Raw genomic sequence first — 21,336 nt, forward strand, 5'->3', positions numbered from 1 at the left:
ATACATGGCAAGTGGCAGTACATGGGAAGTGGCAGTACATGGGAAGTGGCAGTACATGGGAAGTGGCAGTACATGGGAAGTGGCAGTACAGGGTGGCGGTACATGGGAAGTGGCAGTACAGGGTGGCGGTACATGGGAAGTGGCAGTACATGGGAAGTGGCAGTACATGGGAAGTGGCAGTAAAGGGTGGCGGTACATGGGAAGTGGCAGTACATGGGAAGTGGCAGTACAGGGTGGCGGTACATGGGAAGTGGCAGTACATGGGAAGTGGCAGTACAGGGTGGCGGTACATGGGAAGTGGCAGTACATGGGAAGTGGCAGTACAGGGTGGCGGTACATGGAAAGTGGCAGTACAGGGTGGCGGTACATGGGAAGTGGCAGTACAGAGTGGCGGTACATGGGAAGTGGCGGTACATGGGAAGTGGCGGTACATGGGAAGTGGCAGTACATGGGAAGTGGCAATACATGGCAAGTGGCAGTACATGGGGAAGTGGCAGTACATGGGGAAGTGGCAATACATGGGAAGTGGCAGTACATGGGAAGTGGCGGTACATGGGAAGTGGCGGTACATGGGAAGTGGCAGTACATGGGAAGTGGCAATACATGGGAAGTGGCAGTACATGGGAAGTGGCAGTACATGGGAAGTGGCAATACATGGGAAGTGGCAGTACATGGGAAGTGGCAGTACAGGGTGGCGGTACATGGGAAGTGGCAGTACATGGGAAGTGGCAGTACATGGGAAGTGGCAGTACAGGGTGGCGGTACATGGGAAGTGGCAGTACATGGGAAGTGGCAGTACATGGGAAGTGGCAGTACATGGGAAGTGGCAGTACAGGGTGGCGGTACATGGGAAGTGGCAGTACATGGGAATTGGCGCTACATGGGAAGTGGCAGTACATGGGAAGTGGCAGTACAGGGTGGCGGTACATGGGAAGTGGCAGTACATGGGAAGTGGCAGTACAGGGTGGCGGTACATGGGAAGTGGCAGTACATGGGAAGTGGCAGTACAGGGTGGCGGTACATGGGAAGTGGCAGTACATGGGAAGTGGCAGTACAGGGTGGCGGTACATGGGAAGTGGCAGTACAGGGTGGCGGTACATGGGAAGTGGCAGTACATGGGAAGTGGCAGTACATGGGAAGTGGCAATACATGGCAAGTGGCAGTACATGGGAAGTGGCAGTACATGGGGAAGTGGCAGTACATGGGAAGTGGCGGTACATGGGAAGTGGCAGTACATGGGAAGTGGCAATACATGGGAAGTGGCAGTACATGGGAAGTGGCAATACATGGCAAGTGGCAGTACATGGGAAGTGGCAGTACATGGGGAAGTGGCAGTACATGGGGAAGTGGCGGTACATGGGAAGTGGCGGTACATGGGAAGTGGCGGTACATGGGAAGTGGCAATACATGGGAAGTGGCAGTACATGGGAAGTGGCAGTACATGGGAAGTGGCAGTACATGGGAAGTGGCAATACATGGGAAGTGGCAGTACATGGGAAGTGGCAGTACATGGGAAGTGGCAGTACAGGGTGGCGGTACATGGGAAGTGGCAGTACATGGGAAGTGGCAGTACATGGGAAGTGGCAGTACAGGGTGGCGGTACATGGGAAGTGGCAGTACATGGGAAGTGGCAGTACATGGGAAGTGGCAATACATGGGAAGTGGCAGTACATGGGAAGTGGCAGTACATGGGAAGTGGCAGTACATGGGAAGTGGCAGTACATGGGAAGTGGCAGTACATGGGAAGTGGCAGTACAGGGTGGCGGTACATGGGAAGTGGCAGTACATGGGAAGTGGCAGTACATGGGAAGTGGCAGTACAGGGTGGCGGTACATGGGAAGTGGCAGTACATGGGAAGTGGCAGTACATGGGAAGTGGCAGTACAGGGTGGCGGTACATGGGAAGTGGCAGTACATGGGAAGTGGCAGTACATGGGAAGTGGCAGTACAGGGTGGCGGTACATGGGAAGTGGCAGTACATGGGAAGTGGCAGTACAGGGTGGCGGTACATGGGAAGTGGCCGTACATGGGAAGTGGCAGTACATGGGAAGTGGCAGTACATGGGAAGTGGCAGTACAGGGTGGCGGTACATGGGAAGTGGCAGTACATGGGAAGTGGCAATACATGGGAAGTGGCAGTACAGGGTGGCGGTACATGGGAAGTGGCAGTACATGGGAAGTGGCAGTACAGGGTGGCGGTACATGGGAAGTGGCAGTATATGGGAAGTGGCAGTACAGGGTGGCGGTACATGGGAAGTGGCAGTACATGGGAAGTGGCAGTACAGGGTGGCGGTACATGGGAAGTGGCAGTACATGGGAAGTGGCAGTACAGGGTGGCGGTACATGGGAAGTGGCAGTACAGGGTGGCGGTACATGGGAAGTGGCAGTACATGGGAAGTGGCAGTACATGGGAAGTGGCAATACATGGGAAGTGGCAGTACATGGGGAAGTGGCGGTACATGGGAAGTGGCGGTACATGGGAAGTGGCGGTACATGGGAAGTGGCAGTACATGGGAAGTGGCAGTACATGGGAAGTGGCAATACATGGCAAGTGGCAGTACATGGGGAAGTGGCAGTACATGGGAAGTGGCGGTACATGGGAAGTGGCGGTACATGGGAAGTGGCAGTACATGGGAAGTGGCAATACATGGGAAGTGGCAGTACATGGGAAGTGGCAGTACATGGGAAGTGGCAGTACATGGGAAGTGGCAATACATGGGAAGTGGCAGTACATGGGAAGTGGCAGTACAGGGTGGCGGTACATGGGAAGTGGCAGTACATGGGAAGTGGCAGTACAGGGTGGCGGTACATGGGAAGTGGCAGTACATGGGAAGTGGCAGTACAGGGTGGCGGTGAGGAAATGATAGGCAGCAGGTGGAGCAATGATCTCTAAGCGTCAGATCTCCGTAAGATGCATGTTCTGTATTTCTTCACCTTGCATTAAACCTCACCCGCTGCTCCCCTGTGTCCCCTCCAGCGGCAGTGCGAGAGTGACCAGGAAGACGAGAAGACAAAGCCAGTCTCCCTTCTACGGCGGCGGTTAAGCAGCTGCTCCTGAGCCGAAACGGACGATCCCTCCATCCTTGAGCATGTGCAGCCCTTCCCTCCCATTCCTGCAGTACTGAAAAAGAACAAGTGCAACCGGCACCCAAACCCGGGTATACATCGCTGCTAGGGGAGGTATGGGGGGGCTCTGTAACATCACGGCGTAGCCCCCCCAGCAAACTGATCCACATGCATGTGACAGGGAGTATTATCTGACATTACTGTGCACCAGCATGTCGCATGGCTAAACCCTCTGCTGCCAAACGGACTCCCAAAATAGTATCATTCCGCCATGGCAGCCGACCAGTCTTGCCTTGATATGAAGATGTTCTATTGAGTGCTTTTTACTTTACCACTATACATATATTGCTATCTTGTGAGACTGCACGGTCATATATATTTTTTTTAAATGGAAACCAAAAAAGAGAGGTAGGTAGGTAGGTAGGTAGGTGAGCCTCGTACCTTCCACAGTCATTTTATTATAACTGCCGGCCACAAAAAAAAAAAAAAACCCAACATGGCCATAATTTGTGGCGACTTGTCTTGTTTATGGTTTGTTTTAGTTGTGTTAATTCTTTTTGGATTTGATGGGTTAAAAACATATTTTTATGTGAAAGGTGCATTTTTTTTCTTTTTAATCATGGCACAAAGTTTTTTTATAATAAATATCTTTTTGAGTATGTTGCGTTGTGTTATTATTTAACAACTATTCAATGTTTGTTTTTGCTTTTTATTTGTTTTTGTTTGTTTCATTGTTCGTTTTTGTTTGTTTTATTGTTCTTGTTATTGTGTTTTGCAACTACAGGATGTATTCTATTCTGTTAAAATAACTTTTATATAGTTGTTTAACTAATGTAAGGATGTAGATTATTTATTGTTCACTTGTGATTTAGGGCCTTATTCTAGTTCACTCTTAGAAGCAAATTCCTTCTCAAATGGACAAAACCATGTGCACTGCAGGTGGGGCAGATGTAACATGTGCAGAGAGAGAGTTACATTTGGGTGGGGTTTTCCTTCAAAGTGAGATCTATATTGCAGTGTAGAATTAAAGCAGTCAGTATTTTCCCTGCACAGAAACAAAATAACTCACACAAATCTAATTCTCTCTGCACATTACTCTCTCTGCTCTGTTACATCTACCCCCCTGCAGTGCACATGAGAAGGAATTTGCCTCTAAGAGTGAACTAGAATAAGGCCCTTAGTGTATTAGTATTTTGTGTCTGGGCTTTCTCTCCGCTGATGATCCCTGTGCCTATGTGCTGGTAAGTTATTTCTTCTTTTTTTTTTTTACATTATTTCCTTTAACAATCCTATAGTGATCATAGGATAAATGAGCAGACTGGTTATACAACAGGTGGGAGGAATAAAAAAAGATGATTTATACGTGCGGCCTGCGGATTCTTGCCAGTGCACATAAACCGCACCACCCAGTGGCCTGTCACTGTCACGGTGTGTGTCCCATAACCTGTAGTTCCATGGAGCCTTCACACTAGCTGTTGGTGATGATGATGGTGTTCATGGATAAAGGTGACCCTTTAATTACATGGTGCCAGAAGGGATCTGCAGCGCCCAATTACACAGTACATAAATGAATGAGCAAGACAGTGACTTACAGCAGAATACAATAGAGGACAAGTACTGGGCACATAACCATAGCTGCATCAGCAGGGGACACTGGGACCAGGGGGGCAGAAACCGCAGCATGTGGTGCCATCAAGGATTGTTTAAGTAAGAACAGGAAAGCACGTGAGGCAGAGGGTCCTGCTCGTGAGAGGTTAGAAGAGAGCTGCTGCTTCTTCAGCTACAGGAAAGGATTCTATTGACGTTCCTTTGTATTCTTCAATAGACTTTGGAGACAGATTAATCCTTGGAGAGAGTCAGAGAATCAGCAGATTTTCTTTTCTCTAACCAGTCCGTTCGCTAATCCCTAATTATTGTCTCCTTTGTGAATAAGGATTTTTCTTTTTAGGCCATTTACAGATTTATTTGAGCGCTGTTCTCCTCTCTGGTCAATGTGGATTGAACTGCAACATCAGCACCTTCTGGTTCATGGACTACAACACATTCTAATGTCCCCTTTCTGCTCCCGAGTCTTCCTATCACAGAATAAAAGTCCCATGGTCCCCTTTGATCTTCTGACCATTCCTATAGTCTCACTGTACAGCCAATAAGGGCAGAGCAGGACCCAATACATGAATAATTAGGATGGAGACACTGCCCTGAAGAGCTTACAGTCTAGGTCTATTGATAATAAATTAGGTGTTCTTCATCTGCACACCATTTCTCTAGGCCAGGGATTCTCAACCTCGGTCCTCAGGACCCCACACAGTTTACATTTTCCAGGTCACCGGATAGGTGCATTAATTACTCACTGACACATTTTAAAAGATCCACAGACCTGGAAAACCGGCACTGTGTGGGGTCCTGAGGACCAAGGTTGAGAACTTGTGCTCTAGGCTAGTGGTTCCCAAACTGTGTACCGTGGCATTATTTTCTTTAATTAGAAACATTTGGGCTAGGGGTGCCGTGAAAAATGTTCTGATACTTAATGGTGCCCTGATTGAAAAAAGTTTGGGGACCACTGCTCTAGGCAGTCATACATATTTTACATAAGTACCTTCCCACCACTAGAGGTCATTATACCCATACTGTAGATCCAATAACTCTATGGTGCCTGTAATTGGCTGTTTTCTCAGAGTTTCCTCTGTGTCCGTTAGATGTTCTATCCGCGCTCTGTATTTACCTGGTCAGAGACACTGCATATAAGAATGCCAATCCCGGGGCATTTTTGCAATCCTGGAATTTGGGATTGAAAAATGCCCGATCACGGTATTGGCTTCCCTAATAAAAAAAACCCACCCCTGCTGCCCTGCATATTTACGTAAATGTGCAGTATGGTGCAGCAGGGAGGGTGGGCGGTGAAGGCAGGAGCCGGATGGGTTGGTAGGTGGGCGGTAAATCCAGGGGAGCCGAACAGGTGGTGAAGCCAGGAGGTGGGCGGGTGATGCAGCCGTTAGGAGGGCGGGCTGATGAGAAGGGAGGGCAGCACGCCCAGGACGAGGCAGCCTGCACAGCGTGGCCTCTGACCTAGTGATGCTGCGCAGAGCCACACTGCTGCCGGGGACAGGAGAAGGAAGCCGGGCAGCGTCTGAGCACCCGTCCAGATGCTGCCCGGCATTAGGATTGGCCACGATAACTGTGCATATAAACCATACTTGCCTACCCTCCCGGAATGGCCGGGAGGCTCCTGCAAATCAGGTCCCCCTCCCGGCCCCCCAGGAAGGTGGGCAAGTCTCCCGCCTTTCCTCGCAGCCCCAGCACCCCCCTTACCCGCTGCATAAAATTTCAGATTTTCGTGGGTGCACGGGAGGCAATGACATCATTTTAGCCCCTCCCCCAATCTGCGGATCCGCAAATTGCAGCGGATGCTTCATGGGGGCGGGGCTTGGTCATGTCAGCCTCGTCCTGCCCCCTTTCACTCCTCTCTGGGCTTCTCCTGCAATGCGATGGGCGCCGTGCTTAGTGTTACCACCTCATCCCTTTAATTCCGGACACATATTAATTACACAGGTTCTGTGGCTGGCTGACTTCAAGACTCCATTTCAACAGTTTTTTTTTTAAACAGCCACAGAACCTGTGTAATTAATATGTGTCCGGAATTAAAGGGATGAGGTGGACACCCTAGCCGTGCTAGTACACAAGTACCCAAAAATAAAATACATTGGCCCTTTACATGAAATAATCAGTAAATAACAGTTGAACTGTTGGTGGCTGTAAACTGGTTTGGGCATCTCTAGATCTGGGGGCACACTTGAGAACAGCTCAAGGCACACTAGTGTGCCACGGTACAGTGGTTGAAAAACACTGTATTAGGCTGACGGATGGCAGAAGAGAATATGGAAGGAATTTTCTTCTACAGTATGGCTGTATAGGGAGAGGGGGGGGGGGGGGGTACAGATATAACTGGCAGAGAGAGTGACATTTGAGTGGGATGTGTCTAAAGAACTGAAAGCTAAATTACAGGCCAAGAAGTCTGCAGGCAATGGGGAAAACGCGTTTAAGAGTTTTCACAATTGGCTGAAAGGGTTCTTGATATTTTCCTCCCGCTATCTCAGCAGCAGGCCCGAGGAACACATGAACGTTGTTCGTTACCTTTTTCTAGTTAACGAGACGTTCATGGCCTATAGGGGCTACGCATGGCGTGACTACGACAAAAAATTTTGTCTCACGCACAAGGGGTCCAAGATCATGCCCATGGGATGTAAGCATGTACAAATTTGGCTCGAGGTCCTTTCCAGGGGCTAGACCCGGCGCAAAGGGAAGTGTGCAAAATGCCGTTTCCGTCATGAATGCCGGGTGTGCGGGGTGGGTCACCCTGTGAAGTCCTGTAAGGCCTCTGCGCAGCAAGGCATTCAGGGTGACGCCAACACTAGCAGTAAATAAGACCCCCTCTCCTATCGTTGTGGAAGAATTGGCCCACAGATTAGCCGGTTACCCTAACAGGCCCGACGCACAGTTTTTGTTAGACGGTTTTCTTTACGGGTTCAGTTTACCAATACCCGAGTCAGTTAGTGTCACCTCCAACAGGAATCTTAAGTCAGCGCGGGATTTCCCTGAGGTGGTGAGACAAAAGGTGCGGGCGGAAGTCGATTAAGGAAGGATGGCTGGACCTTTCGAGGTGGACCCGCTGCACGGTATGTGCTTCTCCCTGCTGAGGGTAGTGCCTAAAAAAGTAACGGGCAAATATAGACTAATTCAGCACCTGTCTCACCCCCACGGGGCATCCATCAATGACGCTATCCCCTATGACTATTGCAGCGTGCATTATCAGTTGTTTGATGAGGTGCTCGGCATAGTAAGTGGTTTTGGCATGGGTACAATTATGGCAAAGCTGGACATCGAGTCCGCTTTTCGCCTCCTTCCCCTTCATCCCGATTCCTTTAGGTTCATGGGTTTCCGACTGGACGGCGACATATTTATCGACAAGTGCCTGCCGATGGGGTGCTCGGTCTCCTGCTCCTACTTTGAGAAATTCAGCACGTTTTTGCATTGGTGAATACAGGCCAGCACTGGTTGCCGCGGGGTGGCCCACTATTTAGACGTTTTTCTCTTTGTGGGGCCAGGAGATTGCAGCTCATGCTCAGACATCCTCGCAGCGGCCATTAACATCATGGGGTCATAAGGGGTTCCCATCACATCAGATAAGACAGAGTACCCCATGCAGGTACTGTCCTACCTGGGCATTGAAATAGATTCGCCCGCGGGGTGCTGTCGCCTCCCCGAGGATAAGGTGGTCAAACTGTTAGGGCTCATAGGGGAATGCCTGCAGAAGAAGAGGATCCGGATGCTACTACTACAGTCGCTGCTCGGGTCATTTAATTTTGCGTGCCGCATCATCCCAATGGGTCGGGTATTCTGCCGCAAGCTGGAGCGGGCCACAGCGGGGCTTAGGGACCCCCATCACACCATTAGATTGTGCGGGGAGATGCGTGACGACCTCCGAGTGTGGTCCACGTTCCTGGAGCAGTTTAATAGGGAGCTTATCTGGCCCTCCGAACCCGCCTCTAGCAGGGAGCTGCAGCTTTTTACAGACGCGGCGGGCTCCACAGGTTTCGGTGCTTACTTCCTCAAGGCAGTTGATGAAGAACCAGCAAGCACGGGGGGCTGGAGGTGACTTGTATAATCCTGCTGTCCTGATTGGTGAATAGCCGTTTAAATTCCAGTGGAGTATTAGGGGTAGTATCTTCTGAAGAAACCGTCACACAGAAAGGATGGAGAAACGCGTCAAGAGTACTCTCTCCCCCCAGGCTGACATTTGCCACTTAGGTCGGACCTTGCCAACCTGTGACTGCCCTTATAAAAGGTACTTCTCCTAAAAGTGTCTGTGGACGGTGAATGCCGACAACTACCCGACAGGAGCGGAGGTAGCTATACCAACTACGATTGTGTGCATATATTCCCTGCAGCGTCCGCCCCCAGCTGGGCTTGTGCGGTTGGCTCCCTGACGCAGTGAGCTGGTCTTGATACTGCGGTCAGGTTCTGGAAACAAAAGACGTCACACACACCAAGGTGTCTTGCTATTTAGCTCTGTCGGATTGCTCTTTCACTTAGCGATTGGATGCGATTGCCACAACAAGTGAGATTATAAAAACACAGGTGCCTTCAACAAATTGCTTGCAACTATCTCTTCATGTGTTACCGGCCTTCTTATATTCATTGTTATTAATTGGATGTTTTAGGAATTATTACATGTATGTATTTGTGTATACCTACTTTTTATTTGATGCTCTATTGTGTGCATTATATTATAATTAAATGCTAACTTTTAAAGTTTGAGTGTTTCTTGCGCTCTCTATTTCTTATGTTTTCTGTTCTTACGTTATTTAGATGTTTGGTCGACATTAATGAAGTTGACACTCAATAGTTTGACTACTATTGGTCAACATGCATTAATTAGGCATGGTCAAAAGGTCAACATGATATGGTCGACACAGAATATGGTCGACATGAGTTTTAAAATTCATTTAAACTTTTTCACTCTTTTCCACCAACATGGGCTATGAGTAGGAACGTCAAAGTGTGCTGCAAGACTGACACCCCCAAAATGTAAAAACAAAACAAAAACTCATGACAAATAGTTTATGTGTCGTCCATTCACATTTCATCATTTTCATGTGTCCACCTTTCTTCATGTCCATAATTTGACAGAAATGGCCGCAGATTGTCGGTCGTTCCAACAAAACCGATCCAACTTTAAAAATAAGTTGTATCTGACATGCTTCAATACTGTCAGCTAGGGGGCAGATTTATTACCCCCAAAAAAGTAAAAAAAAAAAAATTCAAAACATTGGCTTATACTTGTACACAGCATCGCGTGGTAATGTACGAGTGATTAAATGGCACCACCAGAGCGCTCAGTCCTGTCTCCGCACCACATCTGCCTGAGGTCATTGTGCCCGGGGAGGGAAGGGTTAATCCGTGTTCCTCTGACACATGTGTTTTCCTGCAGAGTGTCCCTTTCCCTGTTATTTCACAAACAACTTGGTATCTTGATGTGCTCCTGCTGGTTTGTTACTGTCAGAGTTTTGAGGGTAAATATTTAGTGCAAGATTACCCAAAATAAAGGAGAGAGAAAAAAATGTAACTTTGCCAGCAGCCTTTTGCTGAAATTCCTGCCGGCGAGAAGCAGGTCACCAGTCCGGCGGGAACATTACCGCACATGGGGACTAATTCAACTCCGTTAGCAAAGCAAAAAAAGCACACAACTAGGAAAAACCATGCTGCACTGCAGGAGGGCAGATGTACCAAGTGCAGAGTGTGTTATATTGCATCTGTGCAGGGTATAGTAAATACTGGCTGCTTTATTGTTATGGGGCATACACACGGGGCGATTTTAGCCTTATGTTACCACAGATCGCTCTGTGTGTATTTCACTGAGCGTCGGCGGTGCGTGCTCCTGCATGTCGCCATCGTCTGACTAGATCTTCACTACACGTCCGATCGCCAGTGTTCTCACCAGAGAGCACTGGTTAGCACAGAGATCAGCCACACGCCCATCACTTTGTGAGTATGGGCGAACTAGGCACCGGGAAGTACAACATCGTTCAGCATGCAGCCTATCAGAAATAGCCCCGGGTGTACGGGCATAACACTGCAATTTAGATTTCAGTTTGAACCAGGGTTGCCAACTTTCAAAAGATCCTCTCCGGGAGAAGCCCGGAGAGGAATATTGCATTACGAGTTTTGGGGGCGGGGGCTTAACGGTGATGTCATTAAGCCCCGCCCCCATTACGGCAAATATCCGAAATTACTGATATCCATGGAGGGGGCGGGGCTAAAATGACACGTTTGTGCTGTTTTAGCTCCGCCCCCTCCCCTGAGACCCGCAGATTGCGGCATATAAATGCCGCGATCGGGGGGCTCAGTGGGGGTCCCCCTGATTCCGGGAGGGTTGCCCACCCTTCCGGGGGCCAGGAGGAAGGACCCGATTTTCGGGAGACTCCCGCAAATTCCGGGAGGGTCGGCAACCCTGGTTTGAACACACCCCACGCAAATCTAACTCTCTCTGCACATGTTACATCTGCCCCACCTGCAGTTCAGCATGATTAACTAACCTGAATCAGGCCCAATATTGCAATGATCTACTGGAGTACCGGGGGATGGGTCACCATAACGCCACGTATCGCAAATCCCGCAAGTTACTGTGACCCCGAACTCCCCACTTTACTGGGAAAGTTGGGTGGATCCTGAGTATTGGTCTCTCTCCCTGAGGGGGTCGGGTAGATTTACCATCTGACCGATAGTCAGCGCCACCGATGATCAGTCATGGCGCATTAGAGTGCAGTAACAATTTAATGTTCCACCATCTGATACATTAAAAGGCTAACACTGCACCTCACCTCTATGGGGGAATTCAAGTGTTTTCCACACCCGGTGGTCAAGCATTGCTCCAGGGGCATGATTGCTCCATTGCGTCATACACACACCTATAAATATACATATACATGATTTTCACACTAATCTCTATGCACAGATAGCTTGGTGCTTGATGCAGCTGGACAACATTGGGGAGGTGGGACTCCTGTCATGCAGCCAATCATCTGCACAGTACACCTGCCAGTCTGGCTGGCTGGGGATACACCTGCAGCTGTAGAATAAGCCCCGCCCCCCCTTTGCACAGGTGTTCTCACACACTGCTTGTCTGTCACATACAATGCTATCCAGTGGCAGCTGTAGCACTTGTGTCTGCCTGCTGCCCCAGTGTATTGGGTGCAATGTGCCCAGGTGGCATAAGGGGCCTGGTGGAGCTTTGATGATCTATTAATGTATTAGTGTTATTTTTATTAGTCACTATTATTTGCACCCCTGAAGTCTTAGTGACAAGCTGGACCCTTGGAGACATGGACAGACCCCCTCACAGCATCTTCATCACTATCTTATACCCAGCGGTGCTGCTGGTGGTCTTTACTGCTAGCGGACAGGCGACAGACTGTAAGTGGCTTTTATGTTTGATTTTATACATAGTGGCGTTATGTTGTAGTGTAGAATAATAATCATCTTGTATTTGTCTATTATGGATTCTGTTGAAATAGAACTCCCATTCATTTCAGTGTAATGGTGGTTTTCAGTTGTTTATAGTAAGTGACAGATATACCACATGTGTGTATTATCCATTAGGCTCCTGGCTAGGACCCCGGGGGTCTGAAGGGCCCAGCTGTAAGCGCAGTAACGGTACCGCGCAGTGGCGTAAGTTCAAACAAGGTGCCCGGAGGCGGTATACTTAATGGTGCCCCCCCCTTACACACACATACAGCATTTCTGGCCACCATATACGCTATCTTTCGGTCGGGTGCCAGATAAATCGCCATTAGTTGGGCTCATTATATATATATATGTATATATAGATAGATATACACACACATATATCATCTATCTATGTATACACATATGTATAGATATATTTATGTATGTATGTATATATATATATATATATATACATGTATATATATATATATATATATATATATATATATATATGCATGTATACACACATATATATATATATATATATATATACATACACACACACACATACATACATATATATCTATACATTATGTTATTAAGATCTTACTGTATCTAACATTAAAAAAAGATAGCCCAGCACAGCCACATACTTTATTTCCAGCACACAAATGGAGAGTGGGAGCGTCTATGTTCCCCACAGCATCTACCAAGCAGCAGGTTACACTCCGTCTCAGGGATCCTGCCTCCTTTCTCCAGCCTGCGCACCAACCAATCAGGGTGCCGCAGGCTCAACAATCAGGGTGCCGCAGGCTGTGTATCATTGGACAGCTGAGCCGTCACTCAGCTGTCCCGGCTAGCGCTTTTACACGCTGTCAGTGCACTGTGTGTGCAGACAGAGTGCTGTCAGTAGGGACTAGTAGGGAGCGCAGCAGCGCAGATCAGCTCGTAATAGAACCAATGAGAATGTCTGTGGTGGGCACAGGCTCCTGGGACTCTTATTATGGTCCTGGTGCCTGCTCTTGTGCCCCCCCTGATGGCTAACGCCCGGCGGCAAACGTCTCCATTGCCTCCGGGAGTTACGCCACTGGTACCGCGGATCTTAGTCCGCAGCCCCACGGGGGTGCTTACAGAATGCGAGTACAGGGTGGGAAGGAGACACAAATTGTAATATGTCCCCTTCATGGTGCCTGGATTGAGGTTTAGTTAAATATTGCACCCAAAAAGAACAGTCGCTGTGAAAGGCGCTGGCATTTTTAGCGGATATTGGGCTAGATTCTCTAAGCTTCAAAAGTGATAAAATGGAGAGTGATAAACAGCCAGCCAATCAGCTCCTACCTGCCCTGTTACAGACTGTTTGAAAAATGTCAGAGAGGAGCTGATTGGCTGGCTGTTTATCTCTCTCCATTTTATCACTTTTGAAGCTGGACCATTTTGAGAATCTCTCACCGCAATGTTGGCCCTCGTGGGTTAACCTGTTGGCTTCATTTAGTAAAGTTGTTTTTTTGGGGGGATGCGAACATGAAATCTGGGTGTGTATTGGCTCAAAGGAAGTGTGCAGGCAGACACAGACAAGCGATCACCAAAGGTCGACAGAAGTTCAACATGAAAACAGTCAACATTATTTTTTCAGGTTTTTTGGGGGTGTCTATGGGCAAGATGTACAGTACTAAGCCTTGAAAAGTGATAATCCGCCAACCGATCAGCTCTTACTAGAATTTTTCAGAAAAAGCCTGTCATGACAGTTAGGAGCTGAGGGGTAGATTTATTAAGCTCGGCGAAGTGATAAACTGTCTGGTTTTTATCACCGACCAATCATCTCCTACCTGTCATTTTTCAAAATAAGCCTGTAACTTCAAAGGTAGGAGCTGATTGGCCGTTGAGAAAAACCAGACAGTTTATCACTTCACCAAGCTTAATAAATCTGCCCCTGATTGCCTGGTGGTTTATGACTTCTCAAGTTTAGTACATCTGGCCCAATGTGAGCACCTGAAATACACCCCAATTAGTGTACTGCATACCCGTGCATGGCTTGCTTCGTTAGCTATACGTTCCCAAGCTGAGCTCACGTGGATGGTAAAGCGTGAAAAAAAGAAAATCATGAAAAAGTCATGTTGACATTTTTGCTTGTATCGACCTAGTGCATGTAGACCTCTTGTCAATGTCGATCTGGTGCATGTCAATGTTGTTGCTTCACTCTCTTCTATATCATTACTTATTTTTCTACTACACAGATGACTTTCTGCGCTTGCCTTGGTTCAGGGCTGCCCGTGTGTCACATACACATACAGTAGCGTTGTGCAGGTGCAGCAATCACAGGAAGTGCTGTAAGGCGTTAGTCCAGGGCTGGGCAACACCGGCCCTCCAGATGTTAATGAACTAGACATCCCAGGATGCTTTGCATTAGTTTTGCTATGTGGCCATGCTGAAACTGATGCAAGGCATGCTGGGATGTGTGGTTCATGAACATCTGGAGGGCCAGTGTTGCCCAGCGTTAGTCTGAGGTAAAACTCGCTCATCCTTACAGCAGGAATCCGTTACACCGTCTGCTTCTTGTCCTCAGGGACCTTAGCAGCACAAAAACACCTTACTGACAGCAACTAATCAGCTCCTGGTGCACATTAGACTAGCTGCAGTAAGCAGTATTGTTGCCACTGGTTACCCCAGACTTGCACTAAGACCAGGGAGGAGGTCCTAGCGCCTCTAGAGGGGAACATGTTCCAATGGCGTGTGCAAGCTGTCTACTGTCCCAATTCCCCAGAGAGGGGGGGGGGGGGTGTGCCCACAAAATCATCACTGCGGTCCGTTATATCCTCGTGCAACCGTCGGAATCCTGTCTGTTAGGAGGTCACCCGGTTCCCACTGGTCACTGCTAGATCATTAGCAGCGGTGTCTGTGGAATTCCTGCCTGCAGGAATAGCCATCTTGTTACTGGTTAACAAACTGCTGTGAATGCAAGACTGAAATAAGAATATATTGTAAGGTTACACAGTCCTATGGACACGGGGATACACGTAGGAAACATTCCTGGTGGCTGATCACCATGTGGTATGACGGCTGACGATGACTTTGCATTGTCACACTCCGTTCCCTGTTGTTCAAAGCGCATCTGCCCTTATTTGCTGCAGCATTTTGTATGGTTCTACAGCGGGTTGGGATCATTTGGTCTACAGCATGATGGTCGACATGGTTATAGGTCGAAAGGTCATTAGTTCGACAATGTCTAGGTCAACAGTCAAAAGGTCGACATGGGGTTTTTTACAGGTTTTTTTACCTGAATGTCAACACAGTGGACATGGACACAGTTTAAAGTGCACCGTATCCCCTCGCATCACTCGCTATGTGTCAGGCACAGTGCCTCGCTACACTCGGCACACTATATTATTCTCCCACCACGCCCTAGTGGATGGTGGAGCAGGAAACACCGCCTGTCGGCTCAAAAAACAGTAAAAAAAACCATGTCGACCATTTGACTGTCAACCTAGACACTGTCAAACTAATGACCTGCCGAACTAATGACCTTTCGACCTTTTCCCATGTCGACCTTTTGACTGTCAACCTAGACACTGTCAAACTAATGACCTGTCGAACTAATGACCTTTCGACCTTTTCCCATGTCGACCTAGACCCATGTCAACCTAATGGTGTCTACCATCATGCTGTAGACCAAATGACCACATCCCCCTACAGCAGAAATGAGTCTGGAGCATTCCACCTAAATGTAATTAAAAAAAAACAGTGCTGGGTGCACACCAGGGCCTGCGGTGCAGACCAAAACTAGCCGAGGGGAAACCTATAAAATGTAACTTGCAACCAATATTGGCGTGTCTGTGGGAACTTTACTATCCAAGCGGATTCGTACATTTAACCATCGGGGAAAAACATATTCCAGCCATCAATGGTTTTCCCCTGATAGTTAAAACCAATTGAGCATCGATGGTTTCTCCATCCCTACACTTGCTTCTACATTTTGATGCGCATTGCCACCATTAGCAGCCACGGGTACTTTAGGTATGGCCACATCCGGGGAGGTGTGGCGAGCAGACCCCCACCGGACCTCTCCAGCAAGCCATGGTAATTAGTGCTGCCACCAACCGCCCGTTGCCCCCCACACCATTCCATAAAACTCTCCGGCACTCTCCTCGATCCAGCGATGACACCCATGAGATAGCACAGATACATTTTGGAAATCTAAAATGTTGCACATAAACCTGTCATTCAACCTAATGTACTGTGTGTATGTTTACTGTGTATACAGTGCGTGTGCTGGGACGGAGAACTTGCCACATTTTACTGTTGTTTTTTACGTGATCATATTTATCCCAAAACAAGGAGCTGGTTAGCTTCGCCCCTCGAGGAAGCGGTGTAACCAGCACTTCTCTGGTGCTCTGCCAATGTTAACTCCTCGTCGGCCAGTGGAATGTTAGGACAGACCTATCACTGAGCCACGGGTTATTTTGTGTACGTTCTATCTTGCACAGATAAATATCACATTGTGCTGTAGTCTCTGACATACTGACACGTCCCAACCTTCCCTTTCTGTTTCACATTAAACCATTCAGACATATATAGCGGGGATGTCCTAACACTTGGACAGTGATAAAGTGGAGTGAGATATAGTATTAGCCAACCAGCTCCTAACTGCTTTGTTTGAAAAATGACAGTTGGGGGTTGGTTGATAGGTTATAGCTGGGTGCACACTGTGCCAACACATCGGCGGATCTGCAGTGTCATTAACAGACCGGCTGATTCAGATAAATATATACTTTTACTTATCAGCCACTTGATGCAGAGCCGCAACTACACATTTAGGGGGTCATTCTGGTTGGCTCAGTAACCTGCGAGCACCAGAGACCGCCCGCTGCCCATCCGATTTTATTTGCGGCCCCCGGGATGAAGATGTCTGCCCCCCTCCTCTTTATACCACATTCAGGCAGGGGATGTCTGTAATTGCTAATGTCAAAGAGAAGGAGGCACACTGGGCAACGGTAGAGAAAGGCCTGCGTCATCCCTGGACTCTCTATAATCCCAATCCTACCCCCTCCTTATACACTGCGCTCACCTGTGGGACAGGACAGCTTGCAGGCCTGTTTGTGCTGCTCAGGAAGCATCTGCTCCAGTAACTCAGGGTTGGACTGGCCAACAGTGGAACAGGGGAAACTCCCGTTGGTCCCCACCGCAATGGTCAACACAGAAAAAATGTCTCCATGAGGTTTTTAACAACCCCTCCCCCAATTTTGGTGAGTTTTTAACGCTTTAGCATCTAGTTGGCCTCCAATTGGGAGCGTTAAAGTGAGCCTAGCACTCGGCCTGAAGTGAAGCGAGCCATGGGAGGGTATGGCCACACTAATTGGAGCAACCTTTTTCCATGTTGACCTACAAAGTTGTGTCCACCTTCTGTCAAGGTCGATGTACTGCATGTTGGACTTTTGTCAATGTTTGACCTAGACTCTGTCTATATTGTGATTCATATGCGTGTTTGAGACCTTTAAAAATGGTTAATTTTTCCTGTTCTCAGAATGTAACTACGTGAGTTTATGATCAATTTGCGTGTCATGATTTTATCTTAGTTATTCTAGTATTATTATGGTGTTGAACAATGGGTTTCTGACCCAAAACTTTATCTGGATTTCTAATTGGGTGGTGGGGTGGGCCATGTGTTCAGCAAAAAAACAGACTAAGAATTGACCAATGTTCCGTTTTTTAAAATGCCGTTTTCAAAAGATGCTATGTTCTGATTTATCTTCTCCTCTTCTCTAGTCTGTGGCAGCATGGACATCCGGAATGACGTGTCCCAGCTCCATAAGTTGGAGAATTGTACCATTATCCAAGGAAATCTCCAGATCTTGCTCATGTTTGGCACGAAATCCGAGGATTTCCGAGGTCTAAGTTTCCCCAAATTGACCATGATCACAGAGTACCTTCTCCTTTTCCGTGTCTATGGCTTGGAAAGTCTACAGGAGCTTTTTCCGAACCTGTCCATTATCCGTGGCACAGACCTTTTCTTCCACTACTCACTGGTGGTCTTTGAGATGCCCCATTTGAGAGAGTTAGGCCTCCGTAGCCTCACCAACATCCTACGAGGGGCAGTCCGTATTGAACGCAACCAGGAGCTTTGCTACATTTCCACCATAGACTGGTCACTGTTATCCAATACAGAGGACCAACACTATGTAGTGGGCAACAAGCCGGTGGTAGAATGTGCTGATGTGTGTCCCGGGATCCTGGAGTCGTCCTGTGTGAAGACGGTGATAAATGGCGTGGAGGAACCTCGTTGCTGGACATCCCGTCACTGCCAGAAAGGTTAGAATAAACTCCATCACTAATTACATCAATGTTCTTTAGTAATTCCTTGCAATTTGACCTTCCTAAAAAATGTTGGATTTCAAGAAGTCTTAAAATATTTCTAGGATTTATATTATATATAGTTACATAGTAGGTAAGGCTGAAAAAAGACTTGCGTCCATCTAGTTCAACCTGGTATAGATATCCATTGCTGATTTGGTAGGTTCTGGTATTTTACAGACAAATTATGTTTCTTATTTGTACCCATGGATGTTTTTCTCCAGTAAATGTTTGTCCAACTTTGCCTTGAACGCATTTAATGAGCCAGCCGTTACCACCTCTCTGGGAAGAGAGTTCCAGAGTTTGACTGTTCTGACCGTAAAGGAATTCTTTCTACTAGCTGAATGAAATCTTTTTTCTTCTAGTCTATACTCATGCCCTCGCGTCCTAGATTCCTTTCTAGTAGAAAATAGGGTGTGTGACAGTTCCTTCTATTGGCCCTTGATATACTTGTACATGTTGAGCATGTCCCCCCTTAAACGTCTCTTTTCTAATGTAAATAGTCCCAAATTGCTTAATCTCTCCCCGTAGCTTAAATTCTCCATTCCCCTAATAAGCTTTGTTGCTCGCCTTTGGACTTTTTCTAATTCTATGATGTCCTTTTTATAGTGTGGGGCCCAGAACTGTACTCCGTACTTGAGGTGAGGTTTCACCAATGCTTTATACAGTGGCATAATTACCCTTGAGTCCCTAGTTTCCATTCCCCTCTTAATACATGCCAGAATTTTGTTGGCCTTTTTTGTAGCTACATTACAATGGGCACTACATCCCAGTTTGCTGTCTATTTGGACTCCTAGATCCTTTTCAAGTATGGAATTACCCAGTTCCTCTCCGCTAAGGTTGTAACTTGCACACTGGTTGTGTCTCCCAAGGTGCATAACCTTACATTTATCTACATTGAACCTCATCTTCCATTTTTTTGCCCACTCATCTAGAATTGCAAGATCATTTTGAAGCATGGTGACATCTTCTGATGATTTGATGACTTTGCTAAGTTTTGTATCCTCCGCAAAGATGGATACATTGCTGAGTAACCCTATCCCAATATGGTTAATAAAAATGTTAAACAAAATGGGCCTCAAAACCGAACCCTGGGGCACTCCACTTAGTACTGGTATCATATCTGATACGGCACCATTCACAACCACTCTTTGTTCTCTATTACATAGCCAATTCCCTACCCATCTGCAGATATTTTCACCCAATCCTAGGTTCTCCATTTTATTAATCAATCTCTTGTGTGGGACAGTATCAAATTATGTACAGTATATAAAAAAGGCCATCCGGTATTGTACCTTTCTTTCCAACAAAGTGGTCTCGGAAGTTCTTTGACAATGTGCCACATGAATACATAAAAAGGAAGACCTAGTTTATGTTAAAAGTGCATCCACACCTCAGTGGCGCACACAGGAGGGGGTTCCGTGCACCCAGAGACCACCCTGATAGATGCTTTTTGTTTTCTTTCACACAATGCCATGACCGCCATTCAGAGCATTGGGTTGGGTGGGGGGAGGGGGGGGGGGGGATTTTCTCATAGATCAGAAACCCTATCAGGGTTTCATACTTATTTATAGTAATGCTGCCAAAGATCCTGGTAAAACAGAAGTGTAATCCAGTAAGAGGGTAATGCAGCCAGAGGCAGAACTACCATTGGTGCAGTATGTACAGTGCACCAGGGCCCCAGAGGACTAATTGTCCCACTGCTTCTCCTGTCACCCACTGTTTTTCCCTGTCACACTCTGCCTCTCCCTTCTCTCTTTGCCCTGCCTCTTTCTCTCTCTGCCTCTTTCTCTCTCTCTCTGCCTCTTTCTCTCTCTCTCTGCCTCTTTCTCTCTCTCTCTGCCTCTTTCTCTCTCTCTCTGCCTCTTTCTCTCTCTCTCTGCCTCTTTCTCTCTCTCTCTGCCTCTTTCTCTCTCTCTGCCTCTCTCTCTGTGTGTCTCTCTCTGTCTCTGTGTCTCTGTGTGTCTCTCTCTGTCTCTCTCTCTGTGTGTCTCTCTTTGTCTCTCTCTCTCTCTCTGTGTGTCTCTCTGTCTCTCTCTCTCTCTGTCTCTCTCTCTCTGTCTCTCTCTCTCTCTCTCTGTCTCTCTCTCTCTTTCTGTCTCTGTGTGTGTCTCTCTGTCTGTGTGTCTCTCTGTCTGTGTGTCTCTCTGTCTGTGTGTCTCTCTGTCTGTGTGTCTCTCTGTCTGTGTGTCTCTCTGTCTGTGTGTCTCTCTGTGTGTCTCTCTGTGTGTCTCTCTGTCTCTCTGCCTCTGTGTCTCTGCCTCTCTCTCTGCCTCTCCCTGTCTCTTTGACACTCTCTCTCTCTGCCTCTCCTTGTTTCTCTCTCTCTCTGCCTCTCCTTGTTTCTCTCTCTCTCTCTCTCTCTCTCTCTCTCTCTCTCTCTCTCTCTGCCTCTCCTTGTCTCTCTCTCTCTCTGCCTCTCCTTGTCTCTCTCACTACCTCTCCTTGTCTTTCTCTCTCTGCCTCTCTCTGTCACACACTGCCTCCTACTGTCACCCTCTCACTATCTGCCTCTCACTGTCACTCTCTGCCTCTCACTGTCTCACTCTGCCTTCCTCTGCTTCTCCCTGTCACACACTGCCTCCTCTTCCTTTCCATGTCACCCTCTGCCTCTCCCTGTCATCCACTGCCGTGTTGCAAACTTGGGTTGGGGTGGAGGATTATATTTTTGCACCTGGGCCCACAACCCACAAGTTCCACCGCTGGCTGCAGCTCATAGCAGAGGTGGCCATGCCATCTTGGTGGCATGGCTGTCTGGCCCGGGTGCGCTGCCCTCACCCCCTTCTTTGCAACATTAATATATATTATACAGTTTCGAAACCGTGTGATATATATTTTATTACTTTAATCCAGCAGATGGGGCCCGATACGAGTAATGCAGTCAGTCTGCCCGGGATATGGGCAGATGATATTATACCTCTTGT

The 21,336-nt window shown here is 47.7% G+C and overlaps 2 protein-coding genes across 8 annotated transcripts in view; both read left to right on the forward strand.

The window, feature by feature from the left end:
- The window catches only part of LOC146050148 (death-associated protein kinase 2-like), an 85,350-nt gene extending 81,627 nt beyond the window's left edge, over positions 1–3,723 (forward strand). For all 6 annotated transcript variants that reach the window (XM_083167000.1, XM_083167002.1, XM_083167001.1 and 3 more), the window contains one exon: positions 2,976–3,723. In XM_083167000.1, the coding sequence (XP_083023126.1) occupies positions 2,976–3,056 (81 nt within the window). In that variant the 3' untranslated portion in view covers positions 3,057–3,723. The remainder of the gene's footprint in view (positions 1–2,975) is intronic.
- A 7,985-nt stretch (positions 3,724–11,708) lies between these two features.
- INSRR (insulin receptor related receptor) overlaps positions 11,709–21,336 on the forward strand; it is a 49,300-nt gene continuing 39,672 nt past the window's right edge. For both annotated transcript variants that reach the window (XM_083167832.1, XM_083167833.1), the window contains exons 1-2: positions 11,709–12,034; positions 17,828–18,370. In XM_083167832.1, the coding sequence (XP_083023958.1) occupies positions 11,944–12,034; positions 17,828–18,370 (634 nt within the window). In that variant the 5' untranslated portion in view covers positions 11,709–11,943. The remainder of the gene's footprint in view (positions 12,035–17,827; positions 18,371–21,336) is intronic.

Source organism: Crinia signifera, chromosome 12 (assembly GCF_055691185.1).
Source record: "Crinia signifera chromosome 12, ASM5569118v1, whole genome shotgun sequence".
NCBI classification, from domain to species: domain Eukaryota; kingdom Metazoa; phylum Chordata; class Amphibia; order Anura; family Myobatrachidae; genus Crinia; species Crinia signifera.